The sequence below is a fragment of the Coccidioides immitis genome, assembly GCF_000149335.2.
Source record: "Coccidioides immitis RS genomic scaffold supercont3.1, whole genome shotgun sequence".
NCBI classification, from domain to species: domain Eukaryota; kingdom Fungi; phylum Ascomycota; class Eurotiomycetes; order Onygenales; family Onygenaceae; genus Coccidioides; species Coccidioides immitis.
The window spans coordinates 4950211-4967741 of NW_004504310.1; the positions used below are offsets into that span (position 1 = coordinate 4950211).

A 17531-nucleotide genomic window follows, 5' to 3' on the forward strand; every position below is an offset into this window, starting at 1 on the left:
TATCTTCTGGTATATCCTCTTTTGTCGTCCCTTGCCTCGACCATGGGATGGATTTCGAATCTCCAGCAATACCCAAGGAAAAACAACCGGTTACCATACTCATTAAACGGTGAGATGATAACCCTGGCACACTTAGCTGCAAGGACAACACTCACTAAGGTCCTAATTTCTCATTATTGCGTAGCTCATCATGGAGTAGAGCCCATACATAACTTCGCCCGATATTCAAAATCCCCGAACTCAATTCTGCGTCCAACATTCACCTTCACTTCGCAACTGGGGTTCTCATCCTGGATGGCTTCAGACCTCACCTTAGGGTATAAAGAATCCGTGTCTCACGAAGAGACTATTGTCACCAGCCCAATTCCCATAAGTCAAATATCAATCCTTCAGCTACTACATACCTTGATATCCCATATTCCCTATGGCATTGCGCGTTACGGTCTTCCTCTCGGGGGCTATTACAAGGATTCTTAGTCGTAGCAAGAGAGGCAGGTTTGCGGGAGGCATCTAGTGTGCCCTCATTTAATTAGATTGCATCACATTCTCTCTGTGTCTCCAGATCCATCTCTTTCTGTCGCATCTCGGTCTGGTGGCTTTGTCTAGAGTGGAGCCAGTAGTGGGTGAACTACAGGTTGGGCACTGCTTATTGTCAATCCAAGTTAAAGGAAAAGAAGTTTAAAGTGAAGACAAGCTGCTCACAATATTTTACTGGTTTTCTCTGTTGTTTGGACATTTTTCTGTTATGGCTATGGGTTTGCGAAGTTCATTCGGACCAGAATTTTATATTATGACATGAGTGCATGGACTATGTGATGCTACACTTCACGGGCACATATGCATAGTAATTCTGGCAAAAACCTCCACGCTGATGTACCTTTTTTTTTTTTGTGGGGGGGGGGGGGGGGGTTATTGCTGGTCCGCCCTATCACCTGGAAGATAATCAGTTAAATTCTGGTTGAGGTTTAGAATTTGGTCTGTGCAACATTGCCCCATCCCTTGAAGTAATAAAATGGATAGAATACTTAAAGAGGGTATTCATACATTTTATACAAGGGTAAAAGATTCCTGCCGTGACTGTGATAATACTTGCACTCACAGGCTAAGCATAAAAATATTGTGCATATCAGGAATATGAACTTGGGCTAGATTTGACCAAATGGATCTGTTAACATTACTCTTCATCACTTATTGAGGTATTTCCTTTCCCAATCTCCTCGAGATGGCTCGTCAGACCTTCTTTGCCAACAAGCATAGCTTTTCGGAGCTCTTCATCGCCATGTCGAAGCATACCTTTACCTTGGACAAGCGCTCTCTGATGTTTCTGTTTTTCTTCCTGAACCATTGCTTTGCGGTCTGCAAGCGCCTTCTCCCGCCTTTGGCGTTCATGATGCTTCTTTAATTTCTCCTCTTTTTCCTCTACTGAGAGGTCCGTCACCTCTGGAGCATCTGGAAGAGTTGACACATAAGTCTCAATCAGAGGGTTTCGGACTTTGGATGGTAGGGAAATATAACGAATATCTGTTAAGATCGAAGAGTCAAGCGCGTCAATTGTTGACGACCGGTTTAGGTGTGTTAGTGGTATTGATTTCAAGAAAGCTGAAAAGTCGGATTTACGGGTGCTCTCCGGTAGTTTTAAGCGTGAGATGTGATCCCTATAGAGCTTTTCGCGATCTTTATCTGACATGCGATTGTCCTTCATTTCGGGTTCTTTTCTGTACTTGCGCTTGAATTCCGCCCAGAATAGTTTTGGAGTTGCATGCGCCTCGAGTAGAGCCAGGTAGCGTATACGTGGGTCCTTCTTTTCTCCCTTTTCCTTGCGCTCTTTGTGTTCCTGGATACGATCCCGGCTCCAATTGGACCATGCTTCACGCCTTGATTTCATATTTGGGAGAATAGTATATCGCGTATCGTCAATAATTCTGCCTTCCTCAATGATTTTCTCCCATGGTGTATAGGGGTTTATTCGATAATCATCTAGAAGGTCTCGGAATAGAGCAGTCGCATCTTCTTCTGTAAGCGGTAGGCCTTCTGCCCCTTCTTCCCAACCCTCTTCTCCAGGTTCACCGTACTCGCCGGGGTCAAGTCCGTAATCTTCCCCCATGGCTGCCAGCTGATAAGCGATGTCGTCTTCATTGAATTCGATTGGCTGATCGATGCCTTCCTCCGTCCTCAATCTCTTTGACCGCAATTCATCCTCCTCATCAGTGACTTCAACTTCTTCATACTCGTCGCTATACTCTTCTTCTTGTTCGTCAGCTGCAGCCTCTCTTGAACCTGTTTGTTCCTTTTCTGGCAGTGGTTCTTTTCTTCTCCTAGTATCTTCTCCTTCACTTAATTCCCCACGTTCTCGTCTTTCATTCCTTTCCCTCTCTATTCGATCATATTCCACAACTCCTTTAAGAACATGTTCTGGAAATTTCCAAAAGCTCTCGTTCGTCCCGGGATTGTGCACGAATCTGCGACCGAGTTTGGTTTTCACGAGGAACCAAGATGGACATCCAGGTATTGGGTGTTTCGATTTTGGACGGTCCTGCGGTTGTCGCTTTTCGTAACGCCGACCACTGCCCGGATCATCCTTGCGACAGGCTCCGAATCTGAATGCTCCGCCAAAAGGAACGTTGGCTGGGGAAGCACCTGGAACAGCAGCTGAGAGACCCAACGGAGGATGTTCAGGGGAGAAGACGGTGGGTTTGGTTTCTGGGGTTGGAGCAGTAGGCCTTTTATACGTTGATTGCTTGGTTTCGGCGTTGTAATAATATAGATGGCCTATTATTCTGTCAGCTTTTTGCGATATGCGTAGGAACGGGAAGCCTACCTGAAGGGGCTCTATGTTCAGTCCACCCCGGAGGGAGAGGCGGCAAAGGAGTATATGTGGATTTCAACATTGTATACCTTAATGATAAGTAGGTACTCTAGACAGTGCCCGGATGCCAACGGTCCTTTGGGGTGAATCCGCCTCCAAATTGAGAGTTAGGCCTGAAGTGCGCGTCGATGATTGGTCCAAGCTCTTAATGGACCGAACACGTTAGGTTGGTTTGCCTGGAGCTTCGCAGAAGAGCTGCAACATCAACGTCTGTTGACGACCTTTACACATCTAACATTTCTCATTCTATTCACGTTATTATTTCGTTGCTTCTTCTGTCTATTTTAACGCCAGGAGATATCTTACTAGATCAATTACTTACTGAATAGAAAGTTGCTTTAAACATGGCGAGAAGATACGACTCACGAGTAGGTTTCCTTCACGTCACCTAGACATCAACACTGCTGACTCTCAGCTTCTGATCGCTCTCTATAGACAACGATTTTCTCTCCCGAAGGGCGCCTTTACCAGGTTGAATATGCTTTGGAAGCCATTTCCCATGCGGGCACTGCCCTCGGAATTCTAGCGAAAGACGGGATTGTCCTCGCCGCGGAGCGCAAGGTAACCAGCAAGCTTTTGGAACAGGACACATCAGCGGAGAAGCTTTACATATTGAACGAGTAGGACTGTCTATCTCTTGGTTAGTAACATTTACTGAAGTTATATGCAGCAACATGATATGTGCCGTTGCCGGAATGACTGCCGACGCGAACATTCTGATCAATTACGCCCGCCAGGCTGCCCAGAGATACCTTTTGACATACAACGAAGAAATCCCCTGCGAACAATTGGTCCGGAGATTATGTGATCTCAAACAGGGTTATACACAACACGGTGGACTCCGTCCATTTGGTGTTTCGTTCATTTACGCTGGATATGATTCCCTCGGCCAATTCCAGCTCTTCCAGAGCAACCCCAGCGGAAACTATGGTGGATGGAAGGCGACGAGTGTTGGTGCGAATAATGCTAGCGCCCAAAGCTTACTAAAACAAGATTACAAGGACGACTGTGATTTGAAGGAGGCATGTGGGATGGCCGTTAAGGTGCTGAGTAAGACCATGGATTCAACAAAGCTCAGCAGCGAGAAGAGTAAGTGCATGCCAGGCAATCAATAAAGGGCTTTGCGTTATACTAATGGTGCAACCGTTACAGTCGAAGTGGCGACTGTTGGTCGGACGAAAGATGGCAAGATCTACCATCACCTCTGGGGGGCCGATGAGATCGACGCTTTGTTGAAGGAACACGGCCTGGCCAAAGACGAAGAGCAGCAAAGTGGGTAGTTGCTGGAACAAAATAGCCACCTTGATGCTCTAGGGCGCTATAGTAACATGGATTCTGCTACGAAGTTGTCCTCCGGACGGGTTAATTCTCCTTGCCTCTCTCCAGTCAGCGCATCCTGCCAGCTTTGCTCTTCCATTTCTTGATTGGTTATCCGCACCTGGAATGTAGAGTCCGTTTATATCACTGTTTTGAAGAACTCACCTTCATCTTGGCGAGTACACCAATGACTGCTAAAAATTTGGCTGGAAGCGCCGGTGACGTGGCACGCCCTGGTGGGACTCCTCCGTGGGACTTCTGTCCATCTTTCAGAATGGATCACAGCAAAGGAGCCAGTAGCATATGTACTTCATCAACTGGCTTAGCTGAGTAGCGACAAGGCGAGCGCGATGAATCCGAGTGCAACATAACGTATTTAAGGTCATGCCACCCTTCAAATTTTGACATTTTCCTATTTGTACTTGTTTATTCTTGTGAGCCCAGTAGATCCGGTATCTTTTTCTCGTGTGATATTGATTTTAGAAAAGAAGAACTTCTGCTTCACCAATTCACTTTTCGACCACACCGTATATCAAAGACCACCGAGTTACCACTCGAAGCTGGGTGTAACATTTCGTGCCACGTGGGCGTTTCGCCAGAAGAGATTTAGACACCTACTTGGGAGAATTCATATAAGGACTTTCTGCTAGCATCGAACTACGAGATCCATCATCAACAGTATGGATTCCTTATGATACCTTCTCCTCATCAGTTCACCTCCACCTGTTCGTGGCCCTTTGAGTTTCTTGGCGAACCCAATAAAACACGTGATTATTGGCGCTAACCTTAACTATGTCAAGCGCCTCTGGTCGACGCATGCTGCTTCGTTCGCTGCGGCGGCGTACTGCTTGTCACTCGATGCTCACCTTCGAACGTCAACCCTCCAGCATCTTACCGGACCGCATCCCTCGATCGTCACTTTTAAACCCGCATCTTGAGAAATCTTTAATACCCATGGATGGTACGGATTAGACAAGCTTGTGAAGAGAGTCTTCTCCATGAGGTTCTAAACCGTCGTTGGGGGCGGACAAATCGGAGGCGCCCAAGTGCTTAACATTGGATGGAATTTGAAACAGAAACGAGCGGCGTAGCTCCCTGTCTCATTCCTGTCTGTTTTACCTTGGACCAGCGCATAAAATTCGTGTCCTCCCTTCAAAGCGGCAATTGAGTATCTGTTCACAGGGTGGAAAATCCATTGGCAGAGAATCTCTCTTGATTTGAAATGACAAAAAAACACTGAATATCGCATCTCCCTTTTTTCTACCTCAACCCAATTACCTCCCTGCACCAGCCAGCCAAATTGAAACCTGCAGGGGAAGATCTGTCGAAAATGCAAAATCTTGAACATGGCTATCCCGAAAATCTAGACGCAAGAGAATGAGAAAAGAAATGCCAATCAAAAACTATGCAACAGGGACGGAGAAAGCAAAAGTCGCCATCCGTCTAAGTTCTTCCATCTGAGGATACCCTCTTCTCCAATTATTTTCCTCCCTTGCCCAAGGTTCTCTGTTTCGTGTGTCGTTCGTATTCAAGCTGCTTGATCTCCTGTTCCAAATCTTTCACGAGGGACTGTGACTTTTCAATGGAGGCCTTCATGAGGCCGCCCTCGTCATGCCAGCGTCGTATCCGTGCGAGCTCATTGTCTCGTCTGCGATGCTTTGTCGCAATTTTCTCGCAAAGCTTGCATTGGACTTGAATAAACTCGGTATGGTTAACGAGTTTCATCCCGCAAGTTTCGCCCATTCGGTATTCATGGTTGCACTTGGCGGCGAAGCTACCCCAGGACCAGTCGCCGCAAGCAAACTTCTTTTGGTTGTAGAAGCACATGGTGTCTTAGCTCGGTTAGTCTGGCAATCCCCTTAATGCCAAATTTTGCTTCGATTCTTACCTTGTTCTGCGGATATGTTCCCTATCAAGTTTCAGATATGAGGGCTCTCTATTGGTTTAAGCGTTCGTTGATTTGGATCGATAGGCTAAGCTTCTTCGATTAAGGAGTAGGCTTCGTCGTGAAGTTTTCCAGGTTATTCGGCTTTGTTGAGGAAGGCTTGTTGCTGATTCGCAGTTTGGGGCTTATGGATTCAATGACTGGCGATGATGCCTTCTGAAACCTCTCCTCTCCATGGGATGGAGCTGGATATTTATGTTTCGTGTGACGGATATCAGGCCTTTGCGATGCCAGTTCCGGCTTCGCCTACTCCGCACAAGCTTCACATCAGGACTTCGGGTTAGGCTCATTTCCGGCTGCCACGGATGATCTGTCTACATTTTCTTCCCGTTTCATGCCCTAAGTTTGTGATCGTTCGTGCATCACCAAGTGGGGTTGTTCGCCGTCAGCCCGTTGTTGTGTGCGAGGATCTGAATTCCTGATGCAGCTTGAATCGAATTGATATCAATCTAGCGTGACTGTTCGCTGTCGTGGCTCCATCGCTTACGACCGCTCGCCCATCTTTTCCGTTGGCAAAAGTTTTCAATTAACCTTTGCCCCTACTCCGAATTGTTCACCCTAGGCTGAACGGGCCTGTCTTCGGCCTGTTATCCTAGCATTCCTTGCTTCTCCTATACGCGCGATGTTTTCCGAGGCTCACTGGAGCAAAGATCATCACAATGGCGTCCCCGACAAACTGCCCATTCGTGCCAGCTGGCTCCAATCCCTGATTTAAACCCTGCCGTGAATTATGCCTTGACATCCCATCCGGCCTGGCCACATCCGTTTCTGTTCACGAGATTTACCAAAGTACTTGCCATAGCTCTTCGGATTTAACGGCTGGCTCCACCCGTGTTTGACCTGTCCGTTCAAACCTTCATTGTGGATAGGAGTGGCCAATTACTGCCAGAAAGCAGCATTGAAAGCGAGCTTTCTCGTCCTTGAGAACCGGCCCCTGAATTCCACCCATGTGTGACGATTATGCTGGTATCTACCCTGGTCTAGTTCACTCCACTTCTCCAGATTCAATCTGCCTCTCATGCATCTTGTCTGCGCCCTTTTTGCATGGTAAGGCTACTCGTATTTTGTCTGCTTGCATCTCGGATGAGGAACTTGGAGTGTATCGCCTCATTATGCAAGACTATTGAGAACCAGGTTTCAGACGTGGTGGATATGACGTGAACGTACCGTCCTTATTGCTTCTTCCAAACCCCATCGATGCGATTGTACACCACCATTGAGCGCATAATGATGTTTCATCATGTGTGGACACAACTTCTTCAGTAGTGGTGCATTCATCGCTCCGTCACGTCCTGTCTTCCGTTGCAATGCTGTGCCTAACCCCTTGCTTTGGCACTCAACACATCATAGTGCCATTTTCGCCGGAGTTATGTTTTAGATGGGTGATTCTACTTAGTGACGACATGGAATTAATGTCCAAGTTCCACCGCGAACGTTGCGCTATAGCTCCCCGGTATTCATGACGTGGCATCCACTGTCTGGCTGATTTGTTCAAATTCACCGTCGTGATCAAGGCTGCTAAAATGTGCGTCCTAAATTCGTCCATTTTCTGGTGATTTTGGTCAAGGCTCCGTTTTGTCTTCGCCGGAAGTCGCCGCTGGCCTCGTCTGCCTCGATGACCCACTACTATCAGGGGGTTCTGTGCGGATACAGATCGTCTTCCTTGCACAGATTTGCGACGAAATTGCTCCATTCCCATGCCAAGCTAGGTGGTCTAGATGTCCGTATATCACTGATGAAAAGGAAGAAGGCGACCAAGGAAGGAATATCCTGGAACAAGGCTATCATCAAGTAATGACCAGCTCAACTCGCTAAAACTGGCGACTTTGGTTGTGCCTAGCTCACTACCTAGTCCAACTTAAGTCAGTCTAATGCTTTCGAATTTCTTTTTCTGAGAAGTCCTGAAGGTATCGGCGGCGGGAAGTGGAAAACGCTTGTTAGAAACGAATGGACACAGCGACACCGTCATCGATATGGTAAATCCTCGATCGTATGAACGGTTTATGGTAGGGGCAAACTAAACCATCGATCGATGAAACGGTTTCTCGAACGTTGGAATCGCAATATCTCATACCTGGCTTGTATCCAGGCAGTTGGGATTAAGCTATTCGAGTGATCCAGCCAGCAAGGTTGAAGTCCACTGCTGAACGGCCAGGTATAACAAATCACAATTGCAGGAAGCTCATTTGAAGCTACCATGTGGGATCAATGATGTGCTTCAAAGCCCACAGATCCCAAGCCGACATGCATTTCCCCTATTGCATTAGGCTACGGTCGCATAATGCATCCTCGTCGATTTTTTATGCAGCCCGGGTGAGTGCCGGGGGTCCTGCTTTTTGATCTACCTTCTTAGTCCCTGTTGTGTACAACGAGAGCATGGTGATGTGACATTGTCACAAAACTTTCCCTGTACGCCTTCAAATTTCGAATGCAAAACGCCGCATTGGCCTAACCGCTCCTCTCTACCCTCCTCCGGCACCATCTCAGCCTCGTTTTGCAATTAGACCTGATTGCAAATAGCGAACTGCCATTGCGAAGTCCTTGCGAAAATAAACGGCCAAATTGCAGAGGCTAAGCCTTATTGGTGCCACATTGCCGTCCCCTTTTTGCCGCCTATTAATACCCCGCCCGTTTGCCAGGTGGCATGGGTAAAGTTGGAAGGGTCCCTTGCTTCCTCCAACGGCTCCAATAATGATGTTCAACGGGCTACGCCTGCAGGTTTACCTGTAGGCGTCCCGTCTTTGGTAGCCAACGGCCAGATTTCTTCGAGCAGATCCTGTCCTCGATCGACCTCTGGAAACAAGGTTTATTATTTGCCCGATATCAAGACCCTAACCATGGACTTAAGCGTCAAAACTTCGAATTACCGCCATCTGACCGCAAAGACATCTGTGCCGCAAAGGCAAGTTGCCTTGGAAGTCTGAAGCGATCAGCAGGGTCCCCTGGGAATGTAGGCTTTTGGTAGTCCATGCGTCATTTTGCTTCTCACTAGAACGATCATTGACGTGTCAAAGATATCCAATGTTCCAGGCTATATCATGTACCTTTTAGTGAGGCTGAAGCCTACGCGGATCCCCGTTCGTTGAATATTCCAAACTCAAGTCTTTCTGCCCAAACTGTCAAAAGATATGGAGGTCTCGAAAATCTACACCTTGTCTCTGGTGCATCTTGGCCAACTTGTTCTTTTTGGGGTTGCCTTTTTGCTTCGTCACATCATCTCATTTTGGATTAAAAGTCTAGCCGGGTTAATCCTAGACAAAGCAGTATCTGCGCCGCGAATTCATTCTCGGTCTTTGGACGCCATGTCACTCGTACTGCCACACCACATTTCTTATCTAAACGATTCCGTTTGGGCCAAGGACAAGAGTATTGGTCTGCGTCCGCCACTGATGATTGTCAAATTCTACAGGGCCTCTAGGAAGCTTTGTGTCTCAGATATCCCTTGAGGTTAAAGCTAATACGGTTCATCCCCTCGTGTGGCATTGCAATTTCCATGAGCAATGCCGCATTCCTCAGCCATCGTTCTGGATCCGAAAAGTCCAAGCACTGGTTGAGAACTGAGATCAGGTCTATTGCCGTTGCCTAGTGCACCCTTATCGTACGCCTTTTTGTTCAGATTCATTGTTGTCCAAAAGTGGAGCGACTGCCTAACTGGATACTATAATGGAGTGTGCCGTCCACTCTTCCATTCTCAGGAAGACGTGAGGGTATTATGATACACCCTGCCTCTGTTATATCTAGACTTTGATTCTCGATTTATCAGACCATCAAAAATAAATTCGCGTTTTCAATATCTGGTGGTTGTTCGGATACAGCGTACGGAGGAGGGAGTGCTCGCTGCTCCAATGACAAAACACCCTACAGTAATGGGTTAGTCCGGGCTTAGGGCTCTGTTCTTATCCCGGCCTGTCTTGACGTCATCCGGACTAATCCAGCGGGGAATTGTCCAACCCAGGGAACCCTGTTTACGTCATCTTTAGCTCTTTCCTACAACGGCAGCAGAAGCAAGCTTAAGTAGCTTCTATTGACGAGTAGTTGCCTGCAAAACCGTTTACGGAGTGCCTAACTACCCTTTAATTCTTTCTCAATGCACAATGGTCGACTGACTGAAGGCTCGTGTTTTAAACAGAAATTGTGTGTCTTGTCTAACGCATATGCAGCGCGCCAGTGCGATGCCCCGTCTCCTGCTAATACCCTCTAAAGGTTGAATAGTTACTGACTTTAAGCATTGGACAGCTTCGAAGCTACCATCCGATATAATTGTCCTCAAAATAAGTACCGTGAAAAACATCTAGAATTAAAATCATTTGAGTGATTACTCGAAGTGCTGCCATGTTCGCATTCGTTACCATCGCTAAAAGAACCGGCGCTCACACATTCAATGGCATTGGAAAAATACGAATAACTGCCCAATCGATAGCCAAGCTACCCGGCTCAGGTGCAAGTGTGAAGTTATCTACCACACCTGTCCTTTGCCGCAGCCTCTCTGGCACCTGCCAGCGAAGCACCTACGTTGACGAAAATGACCCGGATAGCCGCTACGCAATTAACACAGAACGGAGTGAATACTCAAAGTCTGGAACTGATAATGCTGTTGCGGCGCAGAGTTCTGCATGGGACATAAAAAACCAGACTCCTGAAAGCGCAAGGGAGGAGTCGGAAAAAGAGTGGGCAAGAGAAGGAAGAAGCAAGGCAAGCCCGCTGGAGGTGAGCCCTGCAAACCAAGAGGTATCACGATTCACTGACGAATCCGGGCGGGGTGCTTCAGTCATTCATGGTCCAAGCAAGAGAGTCTCGCCAAAAAAGGGCAAGAAAGTGGAACTTGCCGCACCTGAAGCGGGGAGCGATCATGAAACCACGAAGGTCTAAATGTACGGTTGCCGTAGGGAGTGAAAGCCTTATGCGCTGCTGCGACGTGATTTGTTGCTTTATTTAGTACGCCGCTCTCTGCACCAAGCCGGTGATTGGCGTTCCTAGCATATGTAAATATGTTTATTATTGTACAAATGGGAAAAAGACAAACTCTCCTATGAAGCTATGGGAAGACGATGTAATCGATAGGCCACTTGCCACACGTGAATATCGAGGCTGTTTAGGAGGCTTCTTTCCGTTCCGTCCGTCCCAGGCGAACTATATCCTTGCCGGCCAAAATTCTCACCTTTTGCTGCCCATCGGGCTCCGTGCCCTTCAAAGCCGCCAACCCTGCGCTCACAGATGCGCGCGCAACCTCTACAGCATCGTTAGACCACCAATCCTTTAACCAAGGCTTGCTAAGCCACCCGGCCGCATTCCCAATCACACCGACCATCCCCTCAATGATCCTACGTTCCTCTCTCTGTCCGGAAAGGAAACCAGGTCGAAGGATGATTGTTTTCTCAAAATTTAAATCTAGGATGCTCTTCTCAATGTCCCCCTTGAGCTTCATGTACGGTAGTTTTGAGGATGGGTCCGCTCCGGCAGAGGAGACAAGAACGTATACTTTTGTACCTGCCTCCTTTGCTGCACGGGCTAGATCGACATTGGCATCGTGCTCGAGGGCCCGTTGGGCGGCGAGAGACCCGGCAGTTGCACGGGTGGTTGCGAGAGTGGAAAAAAATATTTCTGGGGCGGGGCTTGTTGAACGGAGGTGCGAAGCCCAGGATGACGGGGGATCTGTGGAGATATACGATGCAAATTTTGATGGGTGGGATTCGATAAGGTCTTTAGTGACGGGCGTGCTGGGGGGGCGGCGGGCGAGGAAGTCGATGTGCGCAACGTTGGGGGAGGAGAGAAGGATATTGACGATGTTCGAGCCCTGTGTCAGACCGGTTAGGAAAGTTCCGCCTGGTGAATAACATCTATACACACCACAAGGCCCGTGCCTCCAACAATTGCTGTTGTTGCCATTTTGTAGACTTGTACTCCGTAATGGGTGCGCTCGAAAGTGCTGATGCTACCCCTGTTCCTCTGCGAGGGCCTACAGTTGCGTCAACATCACGACAAAACACAACTGACGTCAAGATCCGGATGACATAATGCGGGTCGAGACAGGTAGACGCTAACTACATACAGTTTAGTTCGTTACAAACTCTTTTTGGTGGCAGAGTATGACTAAGCAGAACGTGCCTCCCCAATCTGTCGAGCACGCAATTGCCATTCTCGATCAGCAAACAATTGCGTGATTTCCCCTGAGATGCCGAAAGAGGCATTTCTCACGACCGGCCATGCGACATGCGAGCAGCCGGCGCATGGGCCGTCGTCTCGCCTCGGAGTTGGAGCCGGTTCTCCAACTCTGCCCGTTCTTTTCTTTCTCTCTTTTTCCTCTCTCTCTGTCTTCACTTTTTGCCATAAGTCTCACCCCTTGCCGCTGTGTCTGCGTGTAAGGTCAAAATTTGTTTTGCTCTTTTCTCATTCTTTCTTTGTCACTCTCTTCACTCTTTTTTGCCTGGCAGGAAGAGTTTCTCGGCATTCATCGCAGTGCCAAAATGAGGTCCATTGAGCCGTCTTCAGGAGGTGCAGCTCCTGAAGCCCTCGGTCAGGAACTCGATCAGGCTCAGACTCAGTCTCAGACTCAGTCTCAGACTCAGTCTCTGGCCTTGCCGTTCGGCCGCCTGATCCCCTTCTCTTCGATTGGTGGCCCAACATATGTGACAGCGCAGACTCTGATCCAGCATGTTGCTTACACCCTATCTGACAAGCTCTTCGCCTACTCCCCGGAAACCTTCGACCTCGACATTGCCGTCAGACACTGGTCCTCCCAGTCCGAACCAAATGCAAACGGTTATCCTACAGCCGTGCAGACCATGGAAACACGACAGGGTGCTGGATCCATTGCCCTCGGGTATCTATTCTCCAAAGACTTTGATCTTAAGAAGCGCCACATCCCCCAGGCCATAGTCGCATCTTCTGCTACCTTACAGTACATGCGGCCGGCGTTGGAGCAGCTCTCCCTTCTTTACTCGGTAGCAAACCCGCTTGTTGCTCATGTTGCTGCTGCTGATTACGTCGGTGGACCTTCCGGAGGACTCGTGTCGGATTATTCCACCGCCATGGGACTGACGGAGGAGCTGGGTATGGCCCTGGTCACAAGTCAGTCGGTCCACGAGTCACAACATATGGCCCTTTTCTCGACTCTTCTCGCAACCTATCTCCCAACAATCCATATTTACGATGGGCTTCGTGTCGGCAGGGAAACGACCAGAGTGCTCGACGTTCTTGATCGATCCGGGCTCCACAACGCATACAGATCTGCTCTCGCAGGGCTCTCTGGGTCCGACCAAAAGCACCTCGACACTCATGGCAAGCTGCTGAATTTATTGAAATCTTTCAACAGAGAGCTTGGCACGGATTACGCCCCTTTTGAATATTATGGACACGCAGAGGCGACCTCTGTTCTCGTGACCTTCGGTACTGTCGAATGTTCTTTGGCTAAGCAGGTTGCTATTGCTCTATCGAAGAGCGATGCCCGTGTTGGTGTTGTAAACGTACGCATCTACCGTCCATTCGTCGAGGAGGAATTTGCTAGGGTACTACCAAAGACGACCAAGACTGTTGGTGTTCTTGGCCAGGTTCAAAACGACTTGGCCGTTCAGGAAGATGGCGTGCATGCCCCCCTTTATGAAGATGTGCTAGCCGCATTGATGTTCAGCGGCGAGATTAGTTCTCGAGTAGAATGTACCGAGATTAAATACTCACCTCGCCAGATTTGGGACAGAGGTCTCATCACTGAGGCATTCCAGAAAATTGTCGGACATCAGCTCGAGAGAGCAAGAGAAGTTGGAGCCGATGGCGTACGATTGCTTGACCCTTTGACCAAACAATATACTTTTTGGGACGTCGATGACTCCTTCTCGAGCACTGCTGCACTTGTCCTTGGCCAAGCCCTTGCGAAAGACTCGGTTTTCAATGTTTCCACCCATACCGTGTACGATAACCTGACACTGGGAGGAACCATTCGTACCGACATTCGGAAAAGTGCAAAGGTCATTGATGCTCCCTACTCCGTGGACTCTGCGGATGTCTCTTACGTTGGAAATATCAAACTTCTGTCAGAAATACAAGTTCTAAAAAGCGTCAAACCCGGTGGGCGTGTGATTGTCAATGCTCCGGGCGTCAAGGTTGATGACCTTGAAAAGAAACTACCCACAGAATTTAAAGCGGCTATTGCATCGCAAGCAATTGAGTTGTTCATTTTGGATACGTCGGACTGCCAAGATCCCAGCCTTGACCCCTTGATTTTGCAGATTGCCTTTTTGCGTATTGCGCTCCCTGATCTTGAGCTCGTTGGTGTGAAAAAACTGTCTCTTCTTCTAAACAATGAAACAGTCGTTGACAAGGCTTCCTCAATTATCGAGAGTATGCTCCGAAAGATCGAAATACCTCAGTCATGGAAGGTTGTCGGAGAAACCGCATCTGAAATCGAACAGCTCGCAACCGATATTCGAGGTACGAGCTTTGCACCATTTAACAAGGCTGAGGACGAACCATCTTCCGAACTTAACGACTGGCAGGCCGTCGCGAAGGGCCTTGCTTTCAAAGAAGCTTATGGAGCAATAAATGCGCTACGACCAGACCTGCCAACCAAAACGTATACCGTTACCGTTCAAGAAAACCGTAGGCTTACGCCTGCCACTTACAATCGAAATATCTTCCATATCGAGTTTGACCTTGGAGAGTCTGGCCTCAAGTACGATATTGGCGAAGCCCTTGGAATTCATGCTGAGAACGATCCTGAAAACGTCAGTGACTTTATCAAGTTCTACAACCTGAACGCCGACGAAATTGTTCAAGTTCCGTCCCGAGAGGACCCAGAAGCTCTGGAAAACCGGACTGTCTACCAGGCCCTCACACACAATATCGATATCTTCGGAAAACCTCCTAAGCGCTTTTATGAATCTTTGGCTGAGTTTGCAACTGATGTGAAGGAGAAAGAGCAACTAGTGAAGCTCGGAGGAGCGGATGGTGCGGAGGAATTTAAACAGAGGTCTGAAGTGGATACCGTCACCTATGCCGATATTCTTCATGAATTCCCGTCAGCTCACCCGAGCTTCCACAATCTCATTAAAATTGTTAGCCCTATGAAGCGGCGAGAATATTCAATTGCTTCTTGCCAGAAGGTCACGCCAAATTCCGTTACGTTGATGATTGTCGTTGTTGACTGGGTTGATCCGAGAGGCAGAACACGCTATGGACAGGCTTCCCACTATTTGAGCAAATTAAAACCTGGTACCACCGTCACAGTCAGTGTGAAGGCGAGCGTGATGAAACTGCCACCGAAATCCACGCAACCAATCATCATGGCTGGTCTTGGAACTGGTTTGGCTCCATTCCGCGCCTTTGTCCAGCATCGTGCCCTCGAAAAAGCCCAAGGCAAAGAGGTCGGGGCTGTCCTTTTATACATGGGTTCACGTCACCAACGAGAAGAATACTGCTATGGAGAAGAGTGGGAAGCCTACCAGGCTGCCGGAGTCATCACTTTACTTGGCAGGGCATTCTCCCGTGACCAACCCCACAAGATCTACATTCAGGATCGAATGCGTGAGACTCTACCTGAAATTACGCGGGCATATCTTGAGGAAGAAGGTGCTTTCTATCTTTGCGGTCCGACATGGCCTGTTCCTGATGTGACGAACGTTTTGGAAGAGGCCATCGCCATCCATACCAAGGCGAATGGCAAGAAGGTGGACACTAAGAAAGAGATTGAGAAGCTCAAGGACGACTTGAGATATGTTCTAGAAGTTTATTAGATAATTGTTGGGTTCGGAAAAGGGATCTGATGCGCATTCGGGAGATGGGAATAAGGCGCAGTGCGGTGCTCCGCCTGCCATCTGTTTCTCTAGGATCCATGAAAAAATAAATGATCGACTACGTTTCTACTTACTGCATTTAATACAATTTTTGTAAAGTGCAACTATATATTCAGCCTATTGACATAACCCCGAGTATTTTTATTAAATCTACTCAACCAAGCTTTAGGTAGGAAATAGTGGGTATAACTTGAAGTAAAATGGGCAATTAAGACCTTTGAAAGCACCTGAACTCCTTTCTGCTCACTTGGCATGAATGCATGTTCAAAATTCATACACAACTCCCTTCGTTTTTCCATATGCGCCACCTTTTGCCTTTTTCAATTCCAGCGCCCTCTTATAAGGAGGTGCAGTGGGTGGTTGTATTGGATCAAGGCTGACGTGGTCTGGTGGGAGCTCGTACGAGGCATCAGCATCCCAAGCGGACAAGCTCCCGCAAGCAATAAACGGTGGAATCCACCGTATATTGTCGACCTCAGTGGCTTCCGCGGTAGCTGGGACCCCAGACCTTGCACCTCCAAAAATCGGATTTTCAAAACTGGCTCTCGATTCTCCACTACTGTCTACCGGAGGTATGAATCCTTCGCAAACCACGAACGCTTCAAGGCTGCTTGCTCGGCTACTTCGGGGTTTGGCGACGGAGACTTTTTCAAAGACGGTTTTAAGCTGGGCATAAATGAGGTCGACGTCTCGCCCACGGAATATCTTCGCCACAAATTTCCCTCCAGGACGAAGAACGCCAATGGCGAGATTCAAGGCAGCGTAAAGGAGTTGGGACTGGATGTATATGTCTAAATCATGGAGGCCCGTAACATCGGGGGCACCATCGGAGAGGACGACGTCAACCGGGTGAGGGTGCGGCCTGGAGGGGGAAGGGGTGCTTGTGTTTCCATTTTCATTCTCACTGTAGAGGTCCGGATCGAGAGCTTTGAGGAGAAGCGGAATTGTAGACGGGTGGGTGATGTCTGCTTTTAGAGTCGTGATTCCATCTAGAGGAGCCATGGGCTGGAGATCTATCGCGACGATGCGGACATTCTTCCGTGGCTTAAGGATTTGCGATCCGTCTTCATCGATATCTCCCTTTTTCTGAGTCTCTTCACTGAAACTCTCTCGGCCTGTCTCTTCTTCGCATCGTCGCAAATCTCTCAATTGCTTCTTCCGCTTCTCTTCCCAAGCTCTCCGTCCAAAGCTCTCCCCTTTGATCAGCACCCGGCTAAGCACCTGGCTCCAGCTCCCCGGTGCTGCACATAAGTCCACCACACGTGTCACACTGTCCGGATCAGAGTGTGCGAAAAGGTCGAATTGTTCGTCGATCTGAATTAGCTTGAAAGCGGAGCGGGCACGCCAATTCTGCTCTTTGGCCAGACGATAATAAGCATCACGTTTGTCTTTAGAGGATTTACCCATTTCGGTGAACGTAGAATGGCCCTATCTGTGTCCCGTGGGGGGCTGCAATGGCATATAGTATTCGCTGGCGGGGATAGGTTGACCGTCCGGGCTGGAAATTTGGTGGGATGCGATAAGTTTGAGTCGGTCGCACTAAAATGAAGCTTAAATTTTTGTCGACCTTTCAAGGTGCTCCGAAAAAGACCTCCATCCAGCACCGGTCACTCGATGC

At 48.4% G+C, this 17531-nt stretch overlaps 9 protein-coding genes across 9 annotated transcripts; 4 read left to right on the top strand and 5 right to left on the bottom strand.

The window, feature by feature from the left end:
• Positions 1-42: 42 nt before the first annotated feature.
• CIMG_01338 (uncharacterized protein) lies at positions 43-477 on the top strand (the record flags this gene model as incomplete). Its single annotated transcript, XM_001247566.2, has 2 exons — positions 43-109; positions 317-477. 2 exons carry the CDS (start codon positions 43-45, stop codon positions 475-477), a joined length of 228 nt encoding a protein of 75 aa, XP_001247567.2.
• A 540-nt stretch (positions 478-1017) lies between these two features.
• CIMG_01337 (FF domain-containing protein) lies at positions 1018-2888 on the bottom strand (the record flags this gene model as incomplete). The annotated part of the gene is made up of 2 exons (XM_001247565.2): positions 1018-2769; positions 2819-2888. 2 exons carry the CDS (start codon positions 2886-2888, stop codon positions 1175-1177), a joined length of 1665 nt encoding a protein of 554 aa, XP_001247566.2. The 3' UTR covers positions 1018-1174.
• Positions 2889-3061: 173 nt separating this feature from the next.
• Positions 3062-4494, top strand: CIMG_01336 (proteasome component). Its single transcript, XM_001247564.2, has 4 exons — positions 3062-3234; positions 3302-3486; positions 3537-3955; positions 4019-4494. The coding sequence occupies exons 1-4, from the start codon at positions 3211-3213 to the stop codon at positions 4144-4146; spliced, it is 756 nt and encodes a 251-aa protein (XP_001247565.1). The 5' UTR covers positions 3062-3210; the 3' UTR covers positions 4147-4494.
• A 1168-nt stretch (positions 4495-5662) lies between these two features.
• CIMG_10726 (uncharacterized protein) lies at positions 5663-6010 on the bottom strand (the record flags this gene model as incomplete). Its single annotated transcript, XM_012358880.1, has 1 exon — positions 5663-6010. The coding sequence occupies one exon, from the start codon at positions 6008-6010 to the stop codon at positions 5663-5665; it is 348 nt and encodes a 115-aa protein (XP_012214303.1).
• A 710-nt stretch (positions 6011-6720) lies between these two features.
• On the bottom strand, positions 6721-7827 carry CIMG_12793 (uncharacterized protein; the record flags this gene model as incomplete). The annotated part of the gene is made up of 4 exons (XM_004445761.1): positions 6721-6880; positions 7118-7248; positions 7296-7444; positions 7563-7827. 4 exons carry the CDS (start codon positions 7825-7827, stop codon positions 6721-6723), a joined length of 705 nt encoding a protein of 234 aa, XP_004445818.1.
• A 2305-nt stretch (positions 7828-10132) lies between these two features.
• Positions 10133-11162, top strand: CIMG_01333 (uncharacterized protein). The gene is made up of 2 exons (XM_001247561.2): positions 10133-10297; positions 10365-11162. Exon 2 carries the CDS (start codon positions 10461-10463, stop codon positions 10995-10997), a length of 537 nt encoding a protein of 178 aa, XP_001247562.2. The 5' UTR covers positions 10133-10297; positions 10365-10460; the 3' UTR covers positions 10998-11162.
• CIMG_01332 (protein FMP52, mitochondrial) lies at positions 10969-12079 on the bottom strand. Its single transcript, XM_001247560.2, has 2 exons — positions 11976-12079; positions 10969-11922 (listed from the first exon to the last, which is right to left on the bottom strand). The coding sequence occupies exons 1-2, from the start codon at positions 12012-12014 to the stop codon at positions 11221-11223; spliced, it is 741 nt and encodes a 246-aa protein (XP_001247561.1). The 5' UTR covers positions 12015-12079; the 3' UTR covers positions 10969-11220.
• Positions 12080-12331: 252 nt separating this feature from the next.
• Positions 12332-16098, top strand: CIMG_01331 (sulfite reductase flavoprotein component). The gene is made up of 2 exons (XM_001247559.2): positions 12332-12658; positions 12689-16098. The coding sequence occupies exons 1-2, from the start codon at positions 12593-12595 to the stop codon at positions 15851-15853; spliced, it is 3231 nt and encodes a 1076-aa protein (XP_001247560.1). The 5' UTR covers positions 12332-12592; the 3' UTR covers positions 15854-16098.
• Positions 16007-17386, bottom strand: CIMG_01330 (tRNA (uridine-2'-O-)-methyltransferase TRM7). Its single transcript, XM_001247558.2, has one exon. It carries the CDS (start codon positions 17318-17320, stop codon positions 16178-16180), a length of 1143 nt encoding a protein of 380 aa, XP_001247559.1. The 5' UTR covers positions 17321-17386; the 3' UTR covers positions 16007-16177.
• Positions 17387-17531: the final 145 nt, after the last annotated feature.